Here is an 11,143-nt window from a genome sequence, read left to right on the forward strand (position 1 = left end):
GTCCATAATTAATTCTAGCTTAAAACTTTGCTTTGCATTGGGATTTTAGGTGCTGTCCAACCCTGAGTTCTTGGCAGAAGGAACGGCCATCAAGGACCTGAAGAACCCAGACAGAGTACTGATTGGAGGAGATGAAACCCCAGAGGGCCAGAGAGCTGTGCAAGCACTGTGTGCTGTGTATGAGCACTGGGTTCCCAGAGAAAAGATCCTCACCACTAATACTTGGTCTTCAGAACTTTCCAAACTGGTTAGTATGTAGCACTCAACTCTCTATTAAATTTAAGCCAAGGACTTATTTCTTTTAACCCTGATAAGCTACCTGCTGCTAAGTCACTTCAGTCGTGTTCGACTCCGTGCGAACCCATAGACGGCAGCCCACTAGACTCCTTTGTCCCTGGGATTCTCCAGGCAAGAACACTGGAGTGGGTTGCCATTTTCTTCTCCAATGCATGAAAGTGAAAAGTGAAAGTAAAGTTGCTCAGTCATGCCCGACTGTTTGCAATCCCATGGACTGCAGCCTACCAGGCTCCTCCATCCTTGGGATTTTCCAGGCAAGAGTACTAGAGTGGGTTGCCACTGCCTTCTCTGGATAAGCTACCTAGGTACTTTTTAAATAAAAGATATGCTTATGAAGATAATATTCTTGTATATTATGAAATAATTTCATAATGGGATCAAATATTTAGGTATAAAATATTTTAGAATATGTAAAAGAAAATAGAGTGTACTAAAATACTAATTTTAAAAATCACTCATTCCCTTCTTTTTACTTTCTCTTTTTTAAATCTTCATCTTTATTTATTTATTTTTTAAATATTTGTTTATTTGGCTGAACGGGGTCTTAGTTGCAGCATGTGGGATCTTAGTTGTGTCATGTGGGATCTAGTTCCCTGACCGGGGATTGAACCTAGGCCCCCTGCGTTGACAGCAAAGAGTCTTAGCCACTGGATCACCAAGGAAGTCCCTTTTTACCCTTTGTTAATCACCTTTCTTCTCTAATTTAAAACATTTTTCTGAACCAACCCACCCATTGCCTCTTCAGATTGAACCTATCAGAAACTTTCATATCTCCTTCAGTAATTTGCATCAACTCGATGAAATATAATGCAGATTATATAAAATGTTTATTTTAGTTCATCGTATTCTTCCTTTTATTTATTTATTTTTTAAAGACAGCAAATGCTTTTCTGGCCCAGAGAATCAGCAGCATTAATTCTATAAGTGCCCTCTGTGAAGCTACAGGAGCTGATGTAGAAGAGGTGGCAACAGCCATTGGAATGGACCAGAGAATTGGAAATAAATTTCTGAAAGCCAGTGTTGGTAAGGTGAAAGTTCTCTATACATCAAGTAGGTTCTTTTAGGTAGATCTCTAACTTTAAGGAAGCCTTTGCTTGACACCCTTAAAATAATGATTTCATTATACATGTAGCCTTCAGCTTATCAGGGACTTTCTAAGTGAGACAATAGTTACATATATTGTTTAATAATTAGTGACTGATTAGTATATAAACATGGTTAGTGTTTCAGAAGAAATATATGAATATTTTGTTAAAACATTTAGGTAGAATAAGTTTAGGTCACATCAGAAATCATGTAACACCTTACTGAAGCAATAGGAAAAAATTCCTTATCATTTGCTTTTCCTACTGATCAGTCATTTCAGTTCAGTAGCTCAGTCGTGTCCGACTCTTTGTGACCCCATGAATCGCAGCACGCCAGACCTCCCTGTCCATCACCAACTCCTGGAGTTCACTCAAACTCATGTCCATCGAGTCGGTGATGCCATCCAGCCATCTCATCCTCTGTCGTCCCCTTCTCCTCCTGCCCTCAATCCCTCCCAGCATCAGGGTCTTTTCCAATGAGTCAACTCTTCGCATGAGGTGGCAAATGTGACCTTAGTGAAATATTTTCATTATTTGTGTATTCCATATTTGTGAATTATTTAGCCTACTTGCTAAAATGTGTTTGTAACCCAACATCAATATTCATATGGTCATTTGCAGATATTAACGCAGCAGCATAAAATTTGAGTCACCCAACGCATACATTTCCAGTTGAGGTTGAATAAGGCAATACTCTTACCTTCTTGTTTTAGCTCACATACTGCAAATGTCTGCTGTTTTTGTGGTCTGTTTAGTACCATATTTTTTGCATTTTGGTGCTTTTCCCCCGCTGTGATTTCACTGTTTAAAATGGCCCTCAAGAATATTGCTGAAATTTTTTCTGGTGTTCCAAAGTGTCAGCAAACTATCATGTGCCTTACAGAGAAAATACATGTGGTTTGATAAGCTTCACTTCAGTGCTGTTGTCTTTGAGTTCATTGTTAATGAAGGTCAACAATATTTTTAAATAAGGTGTCTCTAAGTATAAGCACACATAAAACAAGATTATGTTGATCAGTTGACAAAAAACATTACCAGAAGCTCACAGGAACCTAATGCTGTATTTTACCTACAAGCAGCACTTCAGTATTTGCTAATTCAGTGTTTGTGGCAAATTTATAGGATATAACTACTGAGTTTAATGAGAACTGCCTATACTTTTGGATTTAAATTAATAAAGTTGATGTAAAGGTAAAAAGAGTCTTTTACAGATTGGGCCATTGGCAGCACTTCCTATGTTTCTGGGGCTTTATGCCATTTTTCAGTACTGATTTCCTGGCCTTTTCTGTCTTTCTGATATTTTCTTCTAGTGACCATTTAATAAAAATAGCTACTGTTTCCTGAAGGCATGTTATACAACAAGTTCTGAAACAGCTGTTTATATATCTTAATTTATAACCTGTTATATAAAAGTGTTGCTGATTAAGGATTCGGGGAATTTTCGTAAGGTGTTCAGTCATACAACTAGTGAGTGGCTAGGTGTGTCTGACTTCAAAGCTCATGCCAACCCTCACTGTATACTGCATTGCACTCAAACAGCGGTGGGCAGACTACAGTCCTCAGGCCAAATCTGGCCCACAGCTTGTTTTTGTAAATAAAGTTTTATTGGAAAATAGCTATGCCCATTTGATTACATATTGTCTATGACTGCTTTTGAGCAACAAGGGCAGAGTTGAATAGTTGTGCCAGAGACTACATGACTTACAAAGGCTAAAATATTTTTCACTGGGAATGTTAAGTTTGCCAGCTCTATGTTAGAGTGAGAGATGTGGAGCAGTTGTACCAGCTAATGAGGGAAAAAATAGAAATGTAGCCACAATAAAACTTAAGTTAGAAAATTATTTTAAATTATTTGTAATTATTTAAAATTATTTATAACTATTAGGAAATTATTTATAGAGTTGATTAGTTTCTTGCAAATTTCACATAATTTACAAACATTAATTTTCCCACATTCAAATTTTATTATTAAAAATCCTAGCATAGGCCTTCTGATTAGTATGATACAGAAATTTATAAGATGATTTAGTTGTGCAGTTCCAAATGAAAATATTGTCTTTTTTTTTCTTTCTTCAGGTTTTGGTGGGAGTTGCTTTCAAAAGGATGTTCTGAATTTGGTTTATCTCTGTGAGGCTCTAAATTTGCCTGAAGTAGCTCGTTATTGGCAGCAGGTATTTATAGTCAATGGGTTATGATTAACTTCTGATTAAAACATGTCATGTTTTTCTGTCAAATGTTTTTGAGAGTATTAATTTTTTCCAGGAACTCAATTATTATTATATTCAGTTTGTTCATTTTAGGTTTATTTATTGAGCTTCTGTGTTATAAATTGTCTGTTTTGGTAATCAGCTATGATGAAAGTTTATGATAAACAAGTATTCCTTTTAATTTTAATAACAAAATTTGCTCCCTATGTAAAGCAAGAACTTTTAATTGTAGTTCTTCATCTTGAAAGGCATAAGATAGAAGTAAAAGAAGAACCTCTATTGTTATGCTTGCAAATGGTTTGCATGTGTTGATATTTGTTTTATCCCTTTGAGATTCACAGAGCTAAAATTGGAGATCCTACTCAAACTGGAAATAGAGTTAACATTTATTGAGTGCTTAACTCTGTGCCAGGCACTCTTTAAAGCACTTTATATGTAGTATCTTAGTTCTCATCATTAATATTATCCCAGAAGAAATGGCAACCCACTCCAGTACTCTTGCCTGGAGAATCCCAGGGACGGGGGAGCCTGGTGGGCTGCCATCTATGGGGTTGCACAGAGTCGGACACGACTGAAGCGACTTAGCAGCAGCAGCAGCGGCATTTATAGATGGGGAAGCTGAGGCTTAACCGTGTTAAGTAATTTGCTCAAGATACCAGTCAGTGAGTGTATGTATCTTTTCCAAATATTTTTTTCCCCAGGTTTATAATTTTTCAGATTTCAGCAGTGAGTAGGAAAGTAAGGAAATGAGCATTTTTAGAGAAATATAAACTTCTAAGTTCATTTCACTCAATCTAGTGTAATGGCTTTATGTTACTATCCATTGTGGGGAAAATGCAAATAAAGGCTTCATTTTCCAGGTTCCATGGCAGTCCAGCGGTTAAGATTCCATGGTTCCACTGCAGGGAGCACAGGTTTGATCCCTGGTTGGGGAACTAAGATCCCACCTGCCTTGCAGCTATGTGGCAAAAAAAAAAAAAAAAAAAAGGCTTGATTTTTCTAAAGCTTTGAGCTCATTTCCCAAGCTCTCAGACTCTGAGATGGCTTCTAGAAGCTTAGAGCCTTAAAAAAAGTCTTTCCTTAAATTCCTCTGGTCACAAATATACGATGTTTATAAATTCTTAGAAGAGTAACAGATTAGATGATCAGAGACTTTACTGGTCACAAATATGATGTTTGTTTATAAATTCTTAGGAGAGTAACAGATTAGATGATCAGAGACTTTTACTTGTAACATTTAGTTAAAAATTTCTCCAAATGTTCATGGTGTTATGGTTCATCCGGAGGCAACTGTAGCTCTGCACGTGGTTTTACTGTTCTCTATTTTCTTTCTACTCACACTCAGTTTTGATGAGGGGTCTGGTTAAGCATATGAGCGAGTACTTTGGATCTTAGTTGCTTCCTTAGGGTTTGGAGAAGTTGGCTAAGGAGAACACTATTTTCTAGTGCCTTTTTAGGCTGGCCTCATGGCAGACCTCAAATGGGGTTGGAATTTCCCTGTGCTCCCCACCATCCATCCCAGTCTGATGCATGTAAAGTTAAAACCAAATGAAACTTAAAATTTTCAGGGTGGGGAGGAGTGGGAAAGGAAGGGAGTGGGTAAAATTCTTTTTTTTTTTCTAATCTGTGGATACTAAAGAGGTTGGTAACGTTTGCCTCCTGTTAATTCATAAGGTTTGTATTCATACAAGAGTACTAACCACAAAGCTATAAGCAGTGTATGCACAGGCTGTACCTCTTTTAACTGATCCTTGCATAACTGTACATGTCCTTTCAGGTTATAGACATGAATGACTACCAGAGAAGGAGGTTTGCTTCCCGGATCATAGACAGTCTGTTTAATACAGTGACAGATAAGAAGATAGCTATTTTGGGGTTTGCTTTCAAAAAGGACACTGGTGATACAAGGTATTAATTCTTTCAAATACTTCAACCATTTTTAGAATCTTAACTCCTCGTCCTGATTTTTTTGATGGTAGCTGTATATGTGAAATACATGTATGTGTATAGTATAAAGAGTAAAAAAGTGGACGTTCATATCCTCACAAGAAATAGAATCTCACCTGTATATTAAATTCCATAGGTATTAAAATATATGCCATTCAGAAGCGTAGCAAAGCTGGGTTTTGTTTTTCCCTTCAGAGAGTCATCTAGTATATATATTAGCAAATATTTGATGGATGAAGGTGCACACCTCCATATATATGATCCGAAAGTACCAAGAGAACAGATAGTTGTGGATCTTTCTCATCCAGGAGTTTCAAAGGACGACCAAGGTAAGTCAGGCTTTGTCGCTCACGTGTCATTTTGAGTTTGGGCTCCCAAACTTATTTATTCTCTGGAAACCTTTGGTTGTTCAGTTTTTGTCATTTTTATCATTGCTAGGCCCCTCTTTTCAATCTCAATTCTCTAAAATTAAACTCTCAAAAAAAAAATAAATAAAATTAAACTCTCAGACATTGCTTCATCAACTTTGATTTGAAGTAATCCCGTGGATTAGTAATGTAATTACTAATTAGTAATCAAGTAATGAAGTAGATTACTGTAACGATTTTCCCAAGATATTCTTTTAAAAAGCCCCAGAGATTATAAGGGGATGCTTCTGGGAAAAGACTGGGGACTACTCCAGGCCCCTCACTGTTACCCCCACTCATATTTCAACCAGACCATTCCACTTCTGTCAGACTCTCAATTCCTCCTGCAGTCCTAGTGTTAAAATGCAGAATCTCAAATCACTCCTCTCTTACTCCAGTTTTTTTTGGTTGTTACAGTGGCCCGGCTCGTGACCATTTCCAAAGATCCCTATGAAGCATGTGATGGTGCCCATGCCGTTGTGATTTGCACTGAGTGGGACATGTTTAAGGTGAAGTGACGGAAGCGAGATTAAGGAAAATTTTAGAGGTGTTCTAATAGCATTTGGGGTGGAGTATGCGTGCCTGTATATGCTCTAATTATTTCTCTGGTTCTTTCTTTATAGGAACTGGATTATGAACGCATTCATAAAAAAATGCTGAAACCAGCCTTTATCTTTGATGGACGACGTGTCCTGGACGGGCTCCACAATGAGCTACAAACCATTGGCTTCCAGGTAAGCATCATCCTGAATTGGTTTTGTTTCATTTGTTTGGTCGTGTGCTTTTTAAAATGGCTTTGAGTGTTTTCATTTTAATTTTTTTCATTTATTTTTTGGCTACACTGGGTCTTCATTGTGATGTGCGGGCTTCTCATTTTGGCAGCTGCTCTTGTTGCAGAGCACAGGCTCTGGAGCACGTGGGCTTCAGTAACTGCAGAACATGGCCTCAACAGTTGTGGCACACAGGCTTAGTTGCTCCTTGGCATGTGGGATCTTCCTGGATTAGGGATCGAACCCACGTCCCCTGAACTGGCAGGTGAATCCTTAACCACTGGACCACCAGGGAAATCCCTGGCTGTGAGTTTTATGATTTTAATATTTTCTCATTTAGCAATAACGTAACTCTGGGAAAACGTCAGTCAGTTCTCTGGGAAGTCTCTGTGGTATTTGTGAAATACTCCACTCCCTCCTCAAATTCATAACCTAAAGGTCATTCAGTTTGGTCTCTCTTACAAAGTTTATAGCGGCAAGATGTGCCTCACCCTACCTCGTATAAACATCAAGTAAGAAAGTGTATGCATTAAATTTTTTTTTTTCTAGAGCCTCCAAAGCTGCTCTGTGACACTGCGCACCACACTGACCCCCTCAGAGGCCAGGTCATTTATTCCTATAGAAATGTTTTAATACTATAGTTGTCCCATGTTGGTTTAGGATCCTCTATCTCTGAGTGCTTAGCACTATGCTGGTGCTGTGAGAGGTCTAAAGGAAAAGTATGGGAGCTGCAGTGGTGTTGGCTCTCTTTTAATTCAAAGCTTGTCAGTTAGTTATGGAACATTTGGAGAGCAGACAGAAAGCTGCACAATACATTTTATGTTGCATCCACTTCAGTTCTACCAGGGGCCTCAAAGGTTTAAGAAGAAAGAGCCACTTTCCATTTCCTCAGCAGACATGGAGTCTGGGCCCCAAGGGGGAGGTTGGGAGGATAAAGAAATCTGCCAGGAGATTGTTGTCAGCAGAGTCCCAGAGCAGAGCAGAGCGTGGCAGTGTTTCGAGTCGGCTGTGTGCGTCTGCTTAGCACCAGCTGTCTGGGAGAGGTACTGATAAGGCCTCGTTCCCTGTTCGAAATATCTGATCTGTTTCTCTTAACCTGTCACTGACTCATTGAAGATCCTTCTTATAATTCAGTGCCCACTCCTCATTCATGAGAGATTAACTTGCAACACAAATCAGATGACATCCTTGTCAGTTCACATTCCATCAAAGACCCTGGGGACTCTTCTATCCAACCCCTCCTTAGTGAGTAATGGGACTGTTTTTCCCAGTCATGATTTAGCAGCGTTATTTTTTAAACATTATTTGCAGGCACAGAAACATTTTCTCTCATTGCTGTTTTACTCATACAGAGGAGAAATGCAAAGACATATATATATATTTAAAATGAATTTGAGCTCTTATAATTAACTATTTCTAGTAAGGGTTAAAAAAACTATTAGACTGGAATTGCTAAATAAAGAGTATTTATAAGCCATTAAATAAGACAATTGAGTAATACAAAGCAGAGGGACCTCCTTGGTGGTCCAGTGACTAAGACTCCACACTCCCAATGCACGTGGCCTGGTTTCAATTCCTGATCAGGGAACTAGATCCCACATGCCTCAACCAACAGTTCACATGCCACAGTTAAATATCCTGTATGTAGCAATGAAGATCGATCTTGAGTGCTGCCACTAAGACCTGGCCAAATAAATAAGTAAACAAAGCAGAAGCCCTTTGTGGTATGAGTCAGCATAAATATTAATTTTTAATTAAAAATGTCCTTTTTAATTAAAATTATGTAGTATATTTATCTCTGCTGTAGAGCGGAGATAAACTATTATTAAAGAAACAGCGTCTTTAAAGATAATATTGATAACTTTGGAAAGAGGGGGAAAAGTTTTGAATGTAATATGCAAAATGAAAATTGACTACTATTGATTTATTGAAGGTTAACTTAATATGCCAGACACTGTCCTGAGCACTTTATCTAATTGAATCCTTACCACAGTCCTTCGAGGTAGGTGGGTAATACCATTTACAAACAAGGAAGAAAGACCTTAGAGAGTTTAGGTATCAGCGATTATCAGTAAGGATTCCAACTGGAACCTTTCAGACTCTGAAGCCTGAACTTCTAAAAACTATGCTGTTATAACTTATGCAAGTTTTTTAGAATAAGGGAAACAAGACATTAGAATAGAGTTTGAAAGAATGTGAATTAACAGGAATCTGGGCTGTTTATTGCTTTCACATCTGCTTTTAAAGCCACAGTGGCATGTAATCTCCTATTCTGTTGGAGGGAGTCTGGTGTTGAGAACGAGAGGAGCATGTCTAGATATGAATATGAAAAGGGGAATGTAGACTAACTCTAGAAACAAAAAATATGGAAGGAACCAAAGGTCTTTCACAGCAACCCACACAACCTGAGAAACTTTTCTGCCTTTAAAAAGAAAAAAAATCATCTAGATTTTAACCCTTAATTCACTATATGACCAAGTTTTACGTTTAGGTATTGTTAACAATTTTCTTTTCTCCTCTAGATTGAAACAATTGGCAAGAAGGTGTCTTCAAAGAGAATTCCATATGCTCCTTCTGGTGAAATTCCAAAGTTTAGTCTTCAGGATATGCCCAACAAGAAACCCAGAGTATAGACATTGCCATTTTTATTTGTAACTTTTTTGGTACTTCAAGATAGCAAATACCTATCTGATATTAAATGACAAATGAACCACGTGCTTTTAAGGAAACAAAACTATTTTTTTAATAATCAAATTTATACTAGCTATATAGGAATTAGCATATCTGGTAATTATGAAACTAGAATTTTTTTACATATTTTTATAATATTGTTACCTCAGTGATTGGATGAGTAGCAAATAATCATGTTGGTTTTAATGGTGTTGATTTTTGTAAAATTAAACTTCAAACACTTTTTACTTTATAAAATATCTTTAGGCAGCACTTCAATATCCAATGGTAACGGGAGTGACACTCCTCAGTGTCACTACTTTGTCTACTTGTCATTAAGTATATATTTTCACTGCTGGAGTAGGAAGTGACTACTCACTCCAGTACTCTTGCATGGGAAGTTCTACAGAGGAGCTTGGCCGGCTACAGTCCATGGGATTGCAACAGAGTCAGACACAATTTAGCGATTAAACCACCACCCCATGTATTTTCTGCCATGAAATGGCTGTGCTAAATACCGGGCTAAACCTGTTAACCTTTCCAATAGTGTCATGGAGATTTAAAGTTTTCTGGATTAAGTGGGTGGGGTGTGTTCCATGCCATTTCTCGTCTCCCTGAATTGAGGAGGGTGCCATGGACAGAGTGTGGCCTTTGTGCTTTTTTCTGTCTATGCTACCACATTAGCAGTAACCCTATAGCTATGGTTTGGTTATTGTTCTTTTGCTCCTTTCGTTTTAATGGGCTGTATCGATGGTTTCTTTAGTCTACTGCCCATTTCCAGTCAATCCAAATAAGACTAAAAAGGTAATCTTTTTTTAAAAAACATGAAGAAAAAAATCAGTGTAGTGAAATGAAAGTCTGTATCATTCCTCTTCTTGTTTTTCCTCACTGATCATTGTTTTTTAGTCTAAAAGCCCAAACTATTTGTTACTTTTACTTTGTATTTTATTCCTGTGACTCACTACACTTTCTCCCATTTTAAGTAATAAAGTCAATATAATCTCATACATAAACTTACAGTAGTAGATTTTACAAGTTAATGTATAGCATAATCCTAAAATAAGGAATTTTGTGTTTTCATCTGCTTTTTTTCTTATGTCTCTTGTTGACTTATATTTGATTTTCTCTTGTGTTTATCATTATTGAAATATGTCCATTTGATGCTTGTGCTCTGCCAAGAGTATACAAATTGAGTTAAACAGATACAAATCTCATCGTTTAGGAATTCTGCAGTTCAATAATACAGAGATAAAGATGAGGACAGAGACATCTGTACAGATATCAAATACATAAATAAAATATTCTTCATAAGCCAGTGTGTGGGGTATTTTTTGTCTAGTGCAAGTAACTAATTAAGTTGTGACAGTATGACATTAGACAGGAAAATCACTCCTTTTTTGAGAAAGGGGCATTATGTTGTTCTTTCAAATGATGCAAGAAAGGGAGAGAACAGACCAGGTATTGGCAAACAAAATCCCATGGGCCAAACCTGGCCAGCAACCTGTGAGCTAAGATGTCTTTTACATTTTTACATGATTACATTTTAAATGGTTTCATATATATTGCTATCTGACCCTTTAAGAAAAAGTTGGCAGACTAGAGTGAAGGAAACAAAACGACAGAAAGAGACAATAGATGATCCCTCACTCTTAGATTTTGAGATGGGAGTGGACTTATTAACTAGCCCTGCTCTTTATTTCTGCTTGAGAATATTCTTATATTCTGCTAACAATCTTAAAGTCTAGTAAAGGGATTATAAC

At 37.4% G+C, this 11,143-nt stretch overlaps 1 protein-coding gene across 3 annotated transcripts in view; it reads left to right on the forward strand.

Annotated features, from left to right (window-relative positions):
* Positions 1–10,694, forward strand: part of UGDH (UDP-glucose 6-dehydrogenase) — a 33,787-nt gene extending 23,093 nt beyond the window's left edge. For all 3 annotated transcript variants that reach the window (XM_086406084.1, XM_086406085.1, XM_086406086.1), the window contains 8 exons: positions 50–247; positions 1,173–1,320; positions 3,459–3,553; positions 5,367–5,497; positions 5,732–5,865; positions 6,361–6,452; positions 6,567–6,677; positions 9,236–10,694. In XM_086406084.1, coding sequence (XP_086262210.1) covers positions 50–247; positions 1,173–1,320; positions 3,459–3,553; positions 5,367–5,497; positions 5,732–5,865; positions 6,361–6,452; positions 6,567–6,677; positions 9,236–9,346 — 1,020 coding nt within the window. In that variant the 3' untranslated portion in view covers positions 9,347–10,694. The remainder of the gene's footprint in view (positions 1–49; positions 248–1,172; positions 1,321–3,458; positions 3,554–5,366; positions 5,498–5,731; positions 5,866–6,360; positions 6,453–6,566; positions 6,678–9,235) is intronic.
* The last annotated feature ends 449 nt before the right edge of the window (positions 10,695–11,143 follow it).

Source organism: Bos grunniens, chromosome 6 (assembly GCF_055505025.1).
Source record: "Bos grunniens cultivar Pamir isolate PY7600 chromosome 6, Bosgru_T2T1.0, whole genome shotgun sequence".
Lineage (NCBI taxonomy): Eukaryota > Metazoa > Chordata > Mammalia > Artiodactyla > Bovidae > Bos > Bos grunniens.